This window comes from Rhincodon typus, chromosome 13 (assembly GCF_021869965.1).
Source record: "Rhincodon typus isolate 14 chromosome 13, sRhiTyp1.1, whole genome shotgun sequence".
NCBI lineage: Eukaryota > Metazoa > Chordata > Chondrichthyes > Orectolobiformes > Rhincodontidae > Rhincodon > Rhincodon typus.
The window spans coordinates 23,083,312-23,101,204 of NC_063344.1; the positions used below are offsets into that span (position 1 = coordinate 23,083,312).

The window sequence follows — 17,893 nt, forward strand, 5'->3', positions numbered from 1 at the left end:
AGAATATTAGAAAACCATTAGTATTACTTAAATGGTATCAGATACAACTCAGAAAATAATATGCTGTGTGTTTTACAGGCAGATCTTAACATTTAATACCAAATATGAACTGACTTTAAAGCAGCCTGTGAAAATAACATCCCAAGAATTGGGGTTGTAAAGTTAACTTGTTTAGATGAATCCATCTTGGATTGAAGCTCGTGAAATTGAGGCAAGTTTTTTGATCTGTTAAGGAAGTTGACTGACCAACAGGAGACAAACAGTATAGTTGTGGATACTTTAATTAGCAGAATTGAATTAATAGTGTCCCACATCAATCCATGTTGGATCCTCAACTCTATACAGTACATGTTAATGATATGGATGATGGGACAGAACCATATAGACAAGTTTGTTGATGACACAAAGATTTATAAGCATTGTAAGCAAGGTAGATGGAAATTAGCACTACAAGGATGCTACGTCAGGGGTTCTCATGATCTCCCACCATAAAGGATGAAAAGACAGACAGAAGATTTACCCCAGTCTTTATACATCAGAGATCCATCTTCTCTTCCCTTAGGTAGTTTCACTGGTTAATATGATCTATAATTTGAATAGTGATGCAAATTTGCTTATAATTTACAGCACAGAAACGGGGCTATCAAGTCCAACTGATCTAGTCCCCCAGCATCCCTACCCTAATTTGTCTCATGCTATCAATATAATTGTCTATTCTTTTCTCCCTCAAATTTACTCTAGCTTGCTCTTAAATGCATCTATATTATTTGATAGGACATGTCCGTTCTCCTTCCCTCCGATAAAAACAGTAATTTGCCCTCACCTGGAGCACTGTGTCAAGTTCTGAGCACTATGCTGGCAGGAATGTGAAGACATTAGACAGAGTGAAAAAAGGTTCACTAATATGGTGATTCATATATTTGATGAGAAACTGCAATTATGTGCATAGATTTGGACAAGTTTGGAATGTTCCCCCTAAAGAAGGTGGAACTGTTCAAAATTATGAAGGGTCAGACGACTGGCAGAGAAGCTGCTCCCACTGTTGGAAGGATTGAGGAGCAGAGGGCGCATATTTAAAGCAATTGGCAAAATAATCAATTGCGACATGAGGATGAAGAAACTTCTTTCACACATGGTGAGTTAGGATCTGCAATGCACTGTCCCAGATAGTGGCGGAAGCAGGATCAATTGAAATTTTCAGAAGGGAGTTAAATCATTGACTGAAAAGTATAAAAATCGCAGCTCGGAAAAGGCTGGGGAGTAGAACTAGGTGATTTGCTTTAGGAGGGCCTGAACAGAAACAATCCGACTGGCCTCTTTCTGTGCTATGACAAATTTATGATCCACCACTTGATTAATCAGGAAATGACTGGACGACATCGGTTCGCTTCGAACAATTTGAAGTTCCCGAATGAGTCCCGGTGATACCAATGGATGGGAGACCTGGATATATTCGGTTTGAGCAGTGCTCACCTATTGGCAATGGGATGAGAAGAGCGCCAGTGGACGATGTTTGTTCGGTGAGCACAGCTCTGCAGCACCAGGCGAGGGAGCATCGTGTGGTCTGCTCTCTGAAACTACCCCGGAAGGAGGCAACGCTTTCAGCCCTCACTGCCCAACACCGCCATCCGCAGCACGGCGCCTCTGCAATGTAGCCTCACTGCCCCCAGTTAGCGGTGCAGGCCGCTACTGTTCTCCACATCCTCTTTTAAATGGCGAGGGAGCCTCATCTCCAGGGCAACTGGTCTGTGACGCCAGCCGTGACAATTTTTGAGTGAAAAGTGATTCAACTTTGCCAGTGGAACATTTGAGGATTTGCTGTCCTCTTTGATTCCTGACGTGCTGGTGTTAAAATGCTTCCAGATACTCAACCCTCTGTAGACTGGCCCACCGTCCGATTTGCTCTCACGTTGTCCTCGCGTACCACGAAGTCCCCGACAGAAACTCGGATGTTTTCCTCAGATGTGAAGGGGGCTATGGATTCAGACGTGTTAAATCACAGAAATGTGGCAAATAGGAGCAAGAATTGCTTCGTGACTAAATATGATCATGACTGATCATCAGACTCAGTACCCTGTTCTCCTATCGTCCCATACCCTTGATCCCTTTAGCCCAAAGAACTATGTCTAACTCCTTGAAACCATTCAAGTTTTAGTTTCAACCACTTTCTGTGGCAGAGAATTCCACAGGCTCACCGTTCCCTACTTGAAAAAAAATTCTCATTTCAAAAAATGTTTACAAGACTTAAATTTTAAATATTGTTTAATTGTCATACATTTAATATCAACAAACTAGTTCTTTATTACCTATCAGAGATAGTAGGAACTGCAGATGCTGGAGACTCCGAGACAACAAGCTGCAGAGCTGGATGAACACAGCAGGCCAAGCAGCATCAGAGGAGCAGGAAGGCTGACGTTTCGGGCCGAGACCCTTCATCAGAAATGGGGGAGGGGAAGGGGGTTCTGAAATAAATAGGGAGAGAGGGGGACAGGATAGAAGATGGATAGAGGAGAAGATAGGTGGAGAGGAAACAGACAGGTCGAAGAGGTGGGGATGGAGCCAGTAAAGGTGAGTGTAGGTAGGGAGTTAGGGAGGGGATAGGTCAGTCCAGGGAGGACGGACAGGTCAATGGGGTGGGATGAGGTTAGTAGGTAGGAGATGGGGGTGCGGCTTGAGGTGGGAGGAGGGGATGGGTGGGAGGAAGAACAGGTTAGGGAGGCGGGGACAAGCTGGACTGGTTTTGGGATGCGGTAGGGGGAGGGGAGATTTTAAAGCTTGTGAAATCCACATTGATACCATTGGGCTGCAGGGTTCCCAAGCGGAATATGAGTTGCTGTTCCTCAACCTTCAGGTGGCATCGTTGTGGCACTGCAGGAGGCCCAGGATAGACATGTCGTCTGATGAATGGGAGGGGGAGTTGAAATGGTTCGCGACTGGGAGGTGCAGTTGTTTATTGCGAACCGTGCGTAGGTGTTCTGCAAAGCGGTCCCCGAGTCTCCGCTTGGTTTCCCCGATGTAGAGGAGGCCACAACGGGTACAGTGGATGCAGTATACCGCATTGGCAGATGTGCAGGTGAACATCTGCTTGATGTGGAAAGTCTTCTTGGGGCCTGGGATGGGGGTGAGGGAGGAGGTATGGGGGCAGGTGTAGCACTTCCTGCGGTTGCAGGGAAAAGTGCCGGGTGTGGTGGGGCTGGAGGGAGTGTGGAGCAGACAAGGGAGTCACGGAGAGAGTGGTCCCTCCGGAAAGCAGACAAGGGTGGGGAGGGAAAAATGTCTTTGGTGGTGGGGTCGGATTGCAGATGGCGGAAGTGTCGGAGGATGATGCGTTGGATCCGGAGGTTGGTGGGGTGGTACATGAGGACGAGGGGGATTCTTTTTTGGTTCTTATTGCGGGGACGGGGTGTGAGGGATGAATTGCGGGAAATGTGGGAGACACGTTGGAGGGCGTTCTCGACCACTGAGGGGGGGAAGTTGCGGTCATTGAAAAACGAGGACATCTGAGATGTACGGGAGTGGAATGCCTCATCCTGGGAGCAGATGCGGCGGACGCGAAGGAATTGGGAATAGGGGATGGCGTTTTTGCAGGAAGGTGGGTGGGAGGAGGTGTATTCTAGGTAGCTGTGGGAGTCGGTGGGCTTGAAATGGACATCGGTTTCTAGGTGGTTGCCCGAGATGGAGACAGAGAGGTCCAGGAAGGAGAGAGAGGTATTAAAGGTGGTCCAGGTAAACTTAAGGTTGGGGTGGAAGGTGTTGGTGAAGTGGATGAGCTGTTCAAGCTCCTCGTGGGAGCACGAGGTGGCGCCGATACAGTCATCAATGTAACAGAGGAAGAGGTGGGGTTTAGGGCCAGTGTAGGTACGGAAGAGGGATTGTTCCACGTAACCTACAAAGAGGCAGGCATAGCTTGGGCCCATGCGGGTACCCATGGCCACCCCCTTTGTCTGTAGGAAGTGGGAGGAATTGAAAGAGAAGTTGTTGAGGGTGAGGACGAGTTTGGCTAAGCGGATGAGGGTGTCAGTGGAGGGGGACTGGTCGGGCCTGCGGGACAGGAAGAAGCGGAGGGCCTTTAGGCCATCTGTATGGGGAATGCAGGTGTATAGGGACTGGACGTCCATGGTAAAGATGAGGTGTTGGAGACCGGGGAATTGGAAGTTCTGGAGGAGGTGGAGGGCATGGGTGGTGTCACGGACGTAGGTAGGGAGTTCCTGGACCAAGGGGGAGAAAATGGAGTTCAGATAGTTGGAGATCAGTTCGGTGGGGCAGGAGCAGGCGGAGACAATGGGTCGACCAGGGCATTCAGGTTTGTGGATTTTGGGAAGGAGATAGAAGCAGGCGGTGCGGCGTTGGGGAACGATGAGGTTGGAGGCCGTGGGTGGGAGGTCACCTGAGGTGATGAGGTTGTGGATGGTTTGGGAGATGATGGTTTGGTGCTCCGGGGTGGGGTCATGATCAAGAGGGCGGTAGGAGGAGGTGTCGGAGAGTTGGCGTCTGGCCTTGGCAATGTAGAGGTCAGTGCGCCATACTACAACTGCGCCTCCCTTGTCCGCGGGTTTTATGGTGAGGTTGGGATTGGAGCGGAGGGCTGCACGTTCTGCGGGGGAGAGGTTGGAGTGGGTGAGAGGGGTGGAGAGGTTGAGGCGATTGATGTCTCGACGGCAGTTGGATTTCACAAGCTTCAAAATCTCCCCTTCCCCTACCGCATCCCAAAACCAGCCCAGCTCGTCCCCACCTCCCTAACCTGTTCTTCCTCCCACCTATCCCCTCCTCCCACCTCAAGCCCCACCCCCATCTCCTACCTACTAACCTCATCCCGCCCCCTTGACCTGTCCGTCCTCCCTGGACTGACCAATCCCCTCCCTAACTCCCTACCTACACTCACCTTTACTGGCTCCATCCCCGCCTCTTCGACCTGTCTGTTTCCTCTCCACCTATCTTCTCCTCTATCCATCTTCTATCCGCCTCCCCCTCTCTCCCTATTTATTTCAGAACCCCCATCCCCTCCCCCATTTCTGATGAAGGGTCTAGGCCCGAAACGTCAGCCTTCCTGCTGCTATGATGCTGCTTGGCCGGCTGTGTTCATCCAGCTCTGCACCTTGTTGTCTCTTTATTACCTATCCTCTGTTTTGAGAATTGAAGTTTTATACCATTGATTTGCATGATATTATTGTCTGTCAGTGCCCATTTTATATGCAGTCCATTTTCCCATTGAAATACAAGAATAATAATAATGATCAGGAAAGCCTTTCATGGCTTATCCAACAGGAATAATTTAGTCCAACCTATCCCTATATCACAGTCCATTTAGTCCTTTAATTCTTCACAGATTTCTGTCTATCATACCCTCATTTGAAGTCTAATCAACGTTTTATGACAATAGGAAAATCTGAAAAAGGGGCAGTACAGTGGCTCGGTGGTTAGTACTGCCATCTCACAACACCAGGGTTTGATTCCAGCCTCAGACGACTGTGTATGAGGAATTTGTACATTCTCCCTGCGTCTGCGTGGCTTTCCTCTGGGTGCTCCAATTTCCTCCCACAGTCCAAAGATGTGCAGGTTAGGTGGATTGGCCATGCTAAATTGCCCATAGTGTCCAGGGATGTGTAGGTTAGGTGCATTAGCCATGGGAAATGCAGGTTTACAAGGATAGGGTAGGGGGGTGAGTCTGGCTGGGATGCTCTTCGGAGAATCAGTGTGGACTTGTTGGGCTGAATGGCCTGTTTCCATAAGATGAAAAAGAACAAAATTCTACCATTCAATGAGATCATGGTTAGTCTGTTTGTGTTTTGAATTTCACTTTCTCATCTATTCCGATAGTCTTTGACCTTCCTGTATAATATGAATCTATCCACGTTTGTCTTAAAAATATTCAATGACTCAAGTTTGACCTCCCATTGAGGCAGAGAGTTCCAAAGTTGCACAAATTTCTGACAGGAAACTTTTCTCTATGTCTCTGTCCCAATAGGATCATTCCTAATTTTAATAAAGAAAGTCCCCTAGTTCTGAATCACAAGAGGAAATTCTTTCCACAATCACCTTGTCAAGGTCATTCATGATTTCATACAGTTCAAAGTGACTCATCGCTTTTCTAAACTCCAATGGAAACAAGCCCAGCCTGTACCATCCATCTTCACAAGGCATCAATCCAGCTTTCATTCCAGTAAACTTCCTTTGAACCACCCCCAATGCACTTACCTTCTTCCTTATATAAGACCAAATTCATGCAGTTTTGGAAATTTAATCTCACCAATGAACTGTATAACTGGAGCTTAACCCTTTTACTTCTTTGTTGGAGTTGTGTTATAATAAAGCATAGCATCCTATTAACCTTCTTAATGATGTGGTGTACCTGTATTTTGACTTTTTACGCAGTATAACCTCTTTAATAATCGATTGTAATGTCTTCCCCATGCAAATATTAAGGTTGATAGTTTTCTATTTTCTGCTCAGTCAGTTCTTGTAAAGAGTATTTTTTTAAACTTTCCATTCAACAGGAGCCTTTCCTGAATCTAGGTTTTTTTTTAACACTAATACATTCACTAATTTACCAGCCATGTCTTTTAAAGCCCTAAGATAAAGTTCATCTGCAATAATATTGATTTAGAAAAGGATTTTCTGACAAAAACCCTAAATCTGTGTATCTCAACTTTGAACTAATGCTAATATTCTGGAGTTTTTTTGTTTCTGTGCATGTTGTAATGTCCTTCCTATAAGATGTAGAAGGGGACGAGATAGAGAGTTAACTCATATCCACTGACTGATTTTGTTCAGTAAAGAGACACCCTTCATTTCTTCCCTCAAATATGGGTTTAGCTATTTTCCATCAATTGTGCTGGTGTTTTGGTGGCAAGACATAAACTTGTATAATGAAATATGTGTGATTGATATATATGTACCCTTTTAAGAGATTGGATTTTAAACTAGTGGCATATGGTCTTTTTCTTCTGAAAGGGTTTAATAAACTAACTACGTCGATCTTTCTAGAAGCACTGACTATAAATCAGTATGTGTCAGACAGCAGATGATTGCAACACCCCCTGGAATGTTAATGGATGTTTGTTTATATTGTGGGTATTTAAATAGGAGAGAGAAAAAATTGAAAGACATTAGTCTGCTTTTGGTTTAGAAAAATCAGAGATTTATTGTAGCTTAGAAAAACCCAGACAATGGAAAGTTGAAATAAGAACAAAAATGCTGGTGAAACACCCGCAGGTTTGGCAGTATCTATGGAGACAGAAATGGGTCAATTGTTGTGCTGATTAAATGATTAAACTTTGACCTACAGTTGGGATGCTTCTTAAACTAAGATAGGAGCCAAAGCATGTGTCAAATCATCATACTGTACAATTGCTTATTTCATACTTTGGCTGATGAGAAGGGTATCGATAATACTACCAGTCATATACAGTAATACAATGACCTAATCTTAGCCTAGGATTTTTGAATCGAGACCTGAAATAATGTGATATCTGTTAAACTTTCGGCACCAGTTTATTGAATACACAGTATAGTCAGGGGCCTGTACATAGAGAGAGTGATAAATGCAAGGTTTTATCCATCATCATTTATCTTTGCTATGTGGGCTATGGTAATCAAAACCCCCTTTTGCATTTCTGACCTTTTTCTGTGTTGCACAAATTTCCTTTCTTGAAAAGACTTCCAATCTGCAGTAACTTAATTTACACTGTGACCAACTGATTTTTTTGCAGCATACCACATTCCCAACTGTGGCATTCTCACATTTCATCAGCATTGTTCAGGCTTCCTTTCTCTGCAATCCAGTGCCTGGGAGGACCTTGAACTACTTTAACCACAGCAGTTCACTTCCACTGGGATCACTCTTCAAGTGTTTATCTCTATTTCTATGTTCAAGCAGCTGGGCTGGCTTCAGCTTTCATCATTAGCACTGTAGTGTCACTGGGTCTCACTCCAGACACTCCTTGCTGCTTGCCTCCGGTTCTATGATCTCATCATCTTTTCTACCATGTTGTAAGGTCAGTTCTACTCGCAGATAAGTGAATACTTTCAGGCTTTATTGAATATGACTATACGGAAGGCATGGTGAAACAAGACCTCTCTGGAACCCTAAGATTCAAGTTCCAATTCAATGTGACCTGACATCACTATGTCATAGGTCCTTTTACACCTGCTCAGTAACTATTCTTAGAGTAAAGACATCAGCTAACCCTTTATCCCACATCCATGTTGGTGGAGGTTGATCATTTAGATCTTAACACATGATGTCTCCAAACCTAGAAGGATAAGGGCAACAGTTATGTGGGAACATCACCACTTGTAAGTTCCCCTCCAAACCTCAAACCATCCGGACTTGGAACTTTACTATTGCTTAACTGTCAGTGAGTCAAAATCCTGGAATTTCGGCTCTAGCAGTATTCTGGATGTACAAACACTAAAAGGAAGGGGATATTGGCTGGCCAGCAGATTTTCAATGCACAGTAACAACAACAGTGTGGGTTCAATTCTTGCACAAGCTCAGGTCACCATGAAGGTTCTGTTTTCTCAAATGCACCCCTTCTTTGAGGCATAGTGACCAAGAGGTTAAACTCACCAGTTGTCTCTCTCTAAAGAGAGAGCAGCCTTATGGTCCCCTGGGACTATGGCAATTACTGTTACAACTACAAATGGACTTCGGCCGTTCAAGAGGACAGTTTTCTATTATCTTCTCAAGTACAATTAGGGATGGGCAATAAATGTTGAGCCAACCAAGTGACACCCACATTTGAGAAAGAATATAGAAAGAAAAAATGCTGTACAGTTTCTGGCAGGTGGTCCCCTGGGAGCTGGGACAGTTTTGGACGTCGGCTGGGGAGAGCACTGTTTGTACAAATTATTCTGCGTTTGGGGCTTTGCAAAGCATGCCTAGCCAACTGCTTGAAGAGAGGTTTTCAGGATTCAGCGGGGAAAAGGAGCTCTCAAAATGGAACTCAGCACTTGAGTATCTAAATTTCAGCTGTGGAACAAAACGCCAAGCTGTCACCAGAAATCAAAACTAATTAAAACCATTAAGCTTCTAACTAAAGCAAGATTCTAAGATAATTATGAATTATCGGTTTCTAAGTCAGAAGCCACAAGGTTTGTCTATTAAAAGCACGTTCTGTGCTCATGTGAGATAATTCCAATTTGGGAGGTATAAGTCTCAATAACTGACTTATGAGTTACATGGAATAATGTTCACACTCATGGAATCCCTACCGTGCGGAAGCAGGCCATTCGGCCTTTCAAGTCCACACCTACACTCCGAACAGCATCACAGACCCAGCCTCCTACCCTACCCCTGTAAACTTGTATTTCCCATGGCTAATTCACCTGACCTGCACATCTTTGGGCTGTGAAAGAAAACCGGAGCACCCGGAGGAAACGCGTGCAGAATGTGCAAACTCCACACGGTCACCCGAGGGTAGAATGGAACCGGGGTCTCTGTCTCTGTGAGGCCGCAGTGCTAACAACTGAGCCCATTATCAATATACTAGCCGCAGTTTCTTTATCAATATTCACAGATTTTTGTTAGAATATTTCAAAAACGTTGTTCCTGTAGTCTCCACAATTCTCACTGAGTCCTCGTCTTAACTGAGCAAGAAATGGGCATATTGATTTCCTGGTAAAATGGTCAGTGATAGTTATACTCTTATCGGTAGGTCAGGTTACAGGTTTACTAACTTTTAGATATTGCTTCAGGTTTTCTCATTTTCAGTCTCATTGATGCAATATCGTTTTATCAGAACAGCAAGATTAAAATGAAGAAACAACATACACTTCATAAGAGTTCTGTATGTTCCGTGCAAAGTAATTATTGCTCAGTTAACTAATGTTGCGTGAAAGTGCCATTGACCATAATGGCACAGACCTCAGCGATGTTCCCAGTTCCAGTGATTATGTAACGTCTCTTCAAATTTCGCCAGTTCCAGCATTCCAGCCTCACTTCCTTTGATAGGAACAAGCAGACAGTTGCTTGTTTTGGCGAAGAAAAACTGGCTATATACCCTTATGTAACACCTCTCCAAATTAATTGCCTCTCACAAAGCTAACAGAACAAACTTAACTTCCGAATAAGTTCAACAGTAAGGTAGGAGTGTGCTAACCGAATCGCGCGTGTGTGTTTTCTCCGGCCTCTCTCTCTCTCCCGTCCTTTTGTTACGAGCTGTCTTCCAGTCAATCTGCCGTGATCTGTTTGGACGAATCGCTACGGGTTATTTTGTGTGGTGTGCAGGCTGCAGACTGCCGTCAGTAGAAATAGGCTCTGCTCTGTTTTCCAATTTTTTTTCTATCCGGTTATTGAAGGGTGTTATAAAGATTCAAATTATTCGCCAGGTGTTTAATACTTAGCGGGAACAATAATTGATCTTTGCTGAAATGTTACTTAAATGTACGGTACCAAAAAAACATTACACCGTCACATAACTGTTGAAATGTAACTGCTAAAAAGACCAACTGCTACCTTCCTCTCTGAGTCAAACATAGCAACTTGGCTGCTGAGAAAATTACAGGTTTTTGTTGAGCAATATTTTACTGGGTGGTGCAATGTAGAGAAAGGTTATTTAGTCATTATGCATGAACCACCTTCTAAAAGTGAAAACTGGAAATTGTGTTAATGGGGCATTTTTTTTTGTAATGGTTAACAGAAACATTGGACATTTTCTGAACGAAATAACAATATTAGCAGACATTCCTCACAGAAGTAGAAATCAACTTGCAAAAATACCAGAGATGTGATATCTTCTAATCATCACATCAGATATTATAATGTATAAGGTTGCACACCATTCAGCAAACCTGTTTAATGTCCTAGTTTCTGACCCTGATTAGTCTGAAGTAATGTGGGTTGCTCCTGCTGTTTAATGGAGCAGTTTGGGACCAGTTATTGGACTGTTGAGAATGACATCCAGAGCCTTGTGATAACCATTTGTCCCTCTTTCCTACTGCCAGATTATTCTCGGTGCTCCCTTTGCCACACACATTTATTTTTGTGGATTTTCACTCTCCTGCACTCAGGTTTTTTGCAGCCTTGCTTTTTCTGCAAAGATAATTTTTCTTTTTATCATTCAGCTCACTGTAGCAGATGTTAGTATCCTATGGAAGGGTTCAGTTCGATAAAGAATAAACGAGATCTGACCAAACAGCTATACATTATGACCTGATCAAGAATGGGATTGAAAACTGTAATTGATGCTTTATTGGGAATGAACTGCAATCTGATTAATAATTCAGATGATTTCTGTGTAAAATGCTATAGGGCTAAGCTTAAGTTACAGGCTGTGACTTGTAATTTTTTTGAAGTTCCACTCCCAACAATAGAGTGCCACACAGCAAGAACATAGATCAGAAATCAGGACACAAAGATCAGTTTGCACATTTCACAGTTATCCTAATTTTCTACTCAAACTATTTTGACCCACGCACTCTGGCCTTGGTGCTTGCTTGTCCAATTATGCTCAGTGTATATTAGCCACCTGACCTCCCAGAATGGGATTTCACAGGATTAAACAACTAATTGAGAGGGTCCCAGAGCACGTCAATGTCTGAATTCCAACATAGGATTAGCGGCAAGATCAACACCATATTCCAGAGATTTCCACTAATCATATTATTTGCATGTTTTGTTTCAACAAAGACATTTTGTGGAGAAAATGAATTTAAAAGTGAAAATCCTTTCCCATCACGTTTCATGATACTATCTACCCTCTGATGGCTGAGTCACAGTTGCTTTCAATTGAATATTGAAAAGACTGAAGTCATTGTTTTCAATCCAATTCTGAACAGTGTTTCTTAACAACTGATTCCTTTGCAACAGTCTGAAATGAAACAAGTCCATTCACAATATAGCTTTCATGTTTGATCCCAAGATATGCCTTTCAATCTCATGTTGTCCAACTAAGAATATTTATTTCCACCTCTGTAACAGCACTGACCATACCCATGTCAAAATTCATTTGCTCTGAAACCCTTATCCATATATTTTGTAACATACAATTTTCCTATTCCAATGCCTTTCACCCATAAAATACCCTCCATAAACATGATGCCATTGAAAGGCCTAAACTCACAGCTAGTCCCATTCCTCTGTCAGCCCTGTGTTCTCTGAACTACATTGTTCAATGAGACCCGGGTGTCTTCATAACCAGTCACTGAAAATAAACAGAGATAGCAAGAACTGCCGATGCTGGAGTCTGAGATAACACAGTGTGGAGCTGGAGGAACAGCAGGCCAGGCAGCATCAGAGGAGCAGGAAAGCTGATGTTTCGTGTCAGGACCCTTCCACAGAAAGTAAATATGCAGGTGCAACAGGCAGTAAAGAAGACAAACCATGTGTTGGCCTTTGTAGCATGAGGATTCGAGTGCAGGAACAAGAATGTTTTGTTGCATTTACACAGGGGATAGGTGAGGCCACACCTGAAATAATGTGTTCAGTTTTGGTCTCTTTATCTAAGGAAGAATATTCTTGGTACAGGGGGAGTGCAGTGAAGGTTTACCAAATTGATCCCTTGAATAGCAGGACTGACATGTGAGGAAAGATTGAATCAGTTAGGATTGTACTCCCTGGAGTTTAGAAGAATGAGGGGGTAGGGTTGAATCTCATAGAAACTTATAAAATTCTAACAGCACCAGGCAGGTTTGATGCAAGAAGGATGTTCCTAATAGTGGGGTACACCAGAACCAGGGATATAGTTTAAGGAAAAAGGGTAAACCTTTTAGGACTGAGATGAGGAGAAATTTCTTCACCCAGAGAGTGGTGATCTTGTTGAATTCCCAACCACAGAAAATGGTTGAAGCCAAAACATTATGTGTTTTTAAAAAGGAGGTAGATATAGCTCTGGTGACTAAGAGATACGAGGGAGGTTGGGATTAGGATAATGATGTGGAGGTGCCGGTGTTGGACTGGGGTGGACAAGGCCAGAAATCACACAAGACCGGGTTATAGTCCAACTGGTTTATATGAAAATACAAACTTTCGGAGCCTCGCTCCTTCTTCAGGTGTTAGTGAGATAGGTAGTATCAGACACAGAATTTATAAGTAAAAGATTAAAGGGTCATACCACTGATGAGGATGTAGTAAACAAACCTTATGTGCTGTTAAATCTTTAATCAGTTAGAAGGTTTTAATTGATTAATATGTATGTGTAAATCCCCAAATTCCTTTGAAGTCACTGTCCTGAGAGAACTAAAGGTTTTATCAGCGTAAAGAAGAAGTGACATTTCAGGTCCAACAATGCATGTTAGGCATGAGGCCTTGTTTAGAATCTGTTTGTGTTTTGTTTTGGTTTGGAGTCAGACTGATTTTGTTTCTAAAGTAAGAATTTATAAAATGTCACATTGACTGACTATGTGTGTGAGAGTGTAGTGTGGTGGGATCACCTGTAGATCTCGGTTGAGGCTGTCCTCATGGGTACCGAGTTTAGCTATCAGTTGTTGTGAATCCCAAAGTCCGCCCTGGAGGATGTTTACCCGAAGATCCGAGGCCGAATGTCTTCAACCGCTGAAATGTTCCCCCACTGGGAGGGAACATCCCAGCTTGGCGACTGTTGCGCAGTGTCTACTGATCCGTGAGCATAGCATCTGCATTGTTTCACTACTGTACCATGGGATTAGGATATTGAGCTCAATGAACAACTATGATCATGGTGAATGGCAGAGAAGGCACGAGGAGTCAAATGACCTACTCCTGCTCCTGTCTTTCTTTGTGCTCCAGTCAAGAAATTTCTTGATTTATAAATTTGCATCCCAGTCATAAATCCGTCCAGTACCTTATGTCTCCCTATCTCTGAAAGCTCTTCAAGCTGCACAGGACTCTGGGAATCTGTGCTCATCAAATTCTGGTTACCTGAGTTAATATTTATGTAGCATAGTGTCAAACTTTATTTTAAAATTCTCATTTGAATCTTTTCATATTTAAAAGTGCAATACAAATATAAGTTATTGTTGATGTCCACTGTTGTAAATTAGCCACAAGTAATGTTGTTCTTTTCATGCTTCTCACAAAGTTTAGATCAAATGGATGCCATGAAAATTACTGCAGTGCTGTTCCTGAGCTTTTCATCGTCTATGTCCATTTGCCCTAATCAATGCACTTGCTATTTCTCTAACAATATCATAGCTGTGATTTGTGTCTCAATTGAATCTCTTCATGAAGTACCAGAAAACGTTCCGCCCAATGCAACAAGACTATCGCTCGAATTTACCAACATTGCCATTATAAAAGAAAAGGATTTTAGTGGACTTCACCAACTTGAAGAGCTTCATCTCTCAAGCAACAGATTGACAAACATCTCTTCAGGTGCACTAAGAGGCCTCCATCAACTGAGAATCTTGGATTTAACCGACAACTTGCTGACTACAATCTCACCAGAATTACTTAGCACCTCTTTTAATTTAACTACACTGGTACTACTTGGAAACAAATTGCAAACTGTAAATCCATTATGGTTTCATCATCTTCACAATCTTGAATCATTGGATTTATCAAACAATATGTTGAAATCATTACCTCCTGATTCATTTCAAAATCTGACTAACCTGATAACACTTGACCTTTCCAGTAATAAACTTGAACATCTATCAGTTGATTTATTTAACAAAATGTCTAAACTGAAGAGGTTAAATCTGGGACATAATCAGTTGCGTAGTTTCCTCCCTGGTACCTTTGACCGTGTGCTCAATTTAGAATATTTGTTTCTTAATGGTAATAAAATTGGAAAGATCCCAGTGGGGCTGTTTAATAAACTACTGAAGCTCGATACAATGGATCTTTCAAACAATACATTGGAGTCACTTCCTCCAGGAGTGTTTGATAAACTTTTGCACATCGGGGCCAAATGGCAACAGGGTTTAGATCTCTCACTGAATCCATGGGTTTGTAACTGTGATCTGAAGTATCTGTGGGACTGGCTCTCAGTGAATTCTGAAAAACTGTTCTCAGTCGATTCAACAGTATGTGCGAAACCTGAAATCGTCAGGGCAAAACAGATTACAACACTGACTGAAGTAGAATTAATGTGTTAAAGTAATTGCTTCTGAGTCACTTTGTACTTGGTGCTTGTATGAGTCACTTCAAATAAGCAAAAATAAACACTTGTTCCCATTTTGCTGTCGCATCAAGTTTTTGAATAATCTGTTTATAGGTGAGCTGGTGGTTGCTGACAAATTCTAGGTCAGAAAGTGGTAGAACATGGTTCTATGTTTGATGATTACACAACTAATGAATACATGATTTGGATGAACTGTTTAGTTAAAGTACTATGCGTGGGATTTTTATAGACAGGGAGTTAGCAGGCAGGTCATTTGACCACCACCTGCCTCCTTCCAGTGGGTCTGCAACATTGTCGAAACCCTATAAGTTTCACATCAGCTGGCTTTTTAGCCAGATCGTGTATGAGATCTGAAGACATGGCAAGAGTTTGATAAAGTACTGTATTGGCTTTTATAGCAGGGGAGGGGTCTCTCTATTCATTATATATGTGGAAATGGTGAACCCCTTCTTTATAAAATGATGCACACTACTCAAAACAAATGTTTCTCCAATGCCACTTAGAAAATCATTTATTCAAAGGGAATACTTTAGTTCTTCAAGTGAGCTAAGTGGTGAAGTTAATATCCATTGAGACTTGAATTATAGGGGAGATGAAGGCCTAATTGTATTATCATTGCACTACTAATACAGAGACCTGGTAATGTTCTGGGGACCTGGATTCAAAGACCCCGGTGAAAGATGGTGGAATTTGAATTCAATAAAAATCTGGAATGACGACCACTGGTGATTGTTGGAAAAACCTATCTGATTCCCAGATGCACTTAAAGGAACGAAACTGCCATCCTTACCTGGTATTGCCTGTGAACAAATTAAACAAAATAAAATTAACTGCCATGTTGGAAGCCAATGTGAATGTAGAAGAACTGATCCATCCTAACTAAATTAACATCCATCACATGTATTCACTCACCAATATGATTGGGAACAAGATAATGGGTGGGGGAAATATTGTGTAAAAGTTAAATTCATGAGACTTTTATTAAGCCAAAAATCATGGGCTTAACTTTTAAGTGGGTGATTGGTGTGTGTTTCATTTGGGTCTGAGTGAAATGAATAAAGGATTATCACAATGGAATAAAACAAAAAAAAACCCACAAAATAATTCATGCTAATTATGTAGTATTTATTTATTTTATAACAGTATAGGCTATGGACTTGATGTATTATATGCTATACAGACTAGAGTGAGAAACCGGAATCAGAAACAACTGTGTTAAACTTGAACGAGGATAATTACAAAGGAATGAATGTAGACTTAGATGGAATGCGCTGGGAAAGGAATCCAGCAGAAAAGACAGTTGAGGAACAATGGCAATCATTTAAGAAAAATAGTTAATTATTCACAACAAAGATATATCCCAGTGAAGAAGAAGGATTCTAGGAAGGGGATAAATCAACCATAGTTAACCAGGGAGTGCAGCAAATTGAAAGAAAAAAAAATACAATCTGCAAAGATTAGTTGTAAGAGGGTTGGGATTTTTTTTTAATCTAAAGGTGACAAAAAAACGGAGAAAATAAACTTTGAGAGTCAACTAGCAATAAATATCAAATGGACAGCAAGTGATGAGGACAACATAAACAGTCTACAGAGGGATATAGACAGGTTAAGTGAGCAGGAAAAAGAACTTGACAGAAACCATGTAAAATGAGAAAATGCATGTTTATGCACTTTGACAAGAAGATCATGATGCTGAATATTATTTAAATGAAGAAAGACTGCAGAAAGCTGCAGGACAGAGGGATTTGGGAGTTCTTGTGCATAAATCACAAAAGCTAACATCAAGTTCAGAGGCTAACATGAAAGGCCATTGGAATGTTGGCCTTGACTTCAAAGGGAGTGGTGTATAAAACGAAGAAAACTGCAAGATGCAAGACATGAGTTAGACTACACATAGAATTCTGTGAACTGTTTTGGTCCTATTATCTAAGAAAAGATAAAACTAAAAGGTAAATTTACCGCTGTCTTTCTAGACCATAGGGCTGCTCTCCCATTTGAGAGAGATAGCTGATGGAGTTTACCTGAGGGTCACCATGCTTCAGGTGAGGGGAGAGGTTGGGAAGTAGAATCCTTCATGGTAACCTCAGCTGCTACGGGAATTGAACCCACACTGTTGACATTACTCTGTATCGCAAACCAGCTGTCAGCAATTGAAGCTGAAGGCAGTTCAGAGGTGGTCCATTAGTTGATCCAGGTACAACGGAATTTTCTTGAGAAGAGATTGAGTCGATTAGGCCTGGACTAGTTAGACTTTTGAAGATTGAGAGGTGACTTTATTGAAACATGTAAGATTATTATGGGGCTTGACAGGGTAAATGCTGTGAGGTTGTTTCCCTTTGTGGGAGTGTCTAGGACCAGGGGACATAATCTCAGAATAAGGGGCAGAAATGAAGAGAAATTTCTTCTCTCAGATGGTAGTGAAGTTAAGGTTTATCAAATCTGCCATGTCCTCACTAACGGTGAAACAGATTCAATTAGCCAATGGCTTACTTCAGGTTTTACATCTTACAGTCCTATATACATTCTGTCCATTGTTAATTTTTTAATATTTATTAGCTTATTTACTAGCACTTACTTTCATCACTATTATACTTATTAACTTACAAAGTAAGAGCAATAGACCATCCAATCCCTCAAGCTTGCTCCACCATTTAATAAGATCATGGTTGATCATTTTATGTTTCTAATTCCATATGCCCATCTAGCCCTGATAACCTTTGCTTTTCTTGCCTAACAAGGATCTATCTACTCTGTCTTAAAACTATTCAACAATCACATCTCCACTGTCTTCTGAAGCAGAGCTTCAAAGTTTAGAACGCTGTGAGAGACAAAAAATATATTATCTCTGTCCT

The 17,893-nt window shown here is 42.1% G+C and overlaps 2 protein-coding genes across 3 annotated transcripts in view; one reads left to right on the plus strand and one right to left on the minus strand.

Moving 5' to 3' along the window:
- The window catches only part of LOC109912656 (very long-chain specific acyl-CoA dehydrogenase, mitochondrial-like), a 40,919-nt gene extending 39,363 nt beyond the window's left edge, over positions 1 to 1,556 (minus strand). Inside the window, exon 1 of the mRNA XM_020512083.2 lies at positions 1,474 to 1,556. Coding sequence (XP_020367672.2) covers positions 1,474 to 1,556 — 83 coding nt within the window. The remainder of the gene's footprint in view (positions 1 to 1,473) is intronic.
- Positions 1,557 to 9,920: 8,364 nt separating this feature from the next.
- On the plus strand, positions 9,921 to 15,094 carry LOC109912654 (leucine-rich alpha-2-glycoprotein-like). 2 transcript variants are annotated; one of them, XM_020512080.2, is made up of 2 exons: positions 9,921 to 10,084; positions 13,998 to 15,094. In XM_020512080.2, the coding sequence occupies exon 2, from the start codon at positions 14,008 to 14,010 to the stop codon at positions 15,013 to 15,015; it is 1,008 nt and encodes a 335-aa protein (XP_020367669.2). In that variant the 5' UTR covers positions 9,921 to 10,084; positions 13,998 to 14,007; the 3' UTR covers positions 15,016 to 15,094. The 2 variants fall into 2 exon arrangements, with proteins under 2 accessions (XP_020367669.2, XP_020367670.2); XM_020512081.2 differs by having other exon boundaries at positions 14,003 to 15,094.
- Positions 15,095 to 17,893: the final 2,799 nt, after the last annotated feature.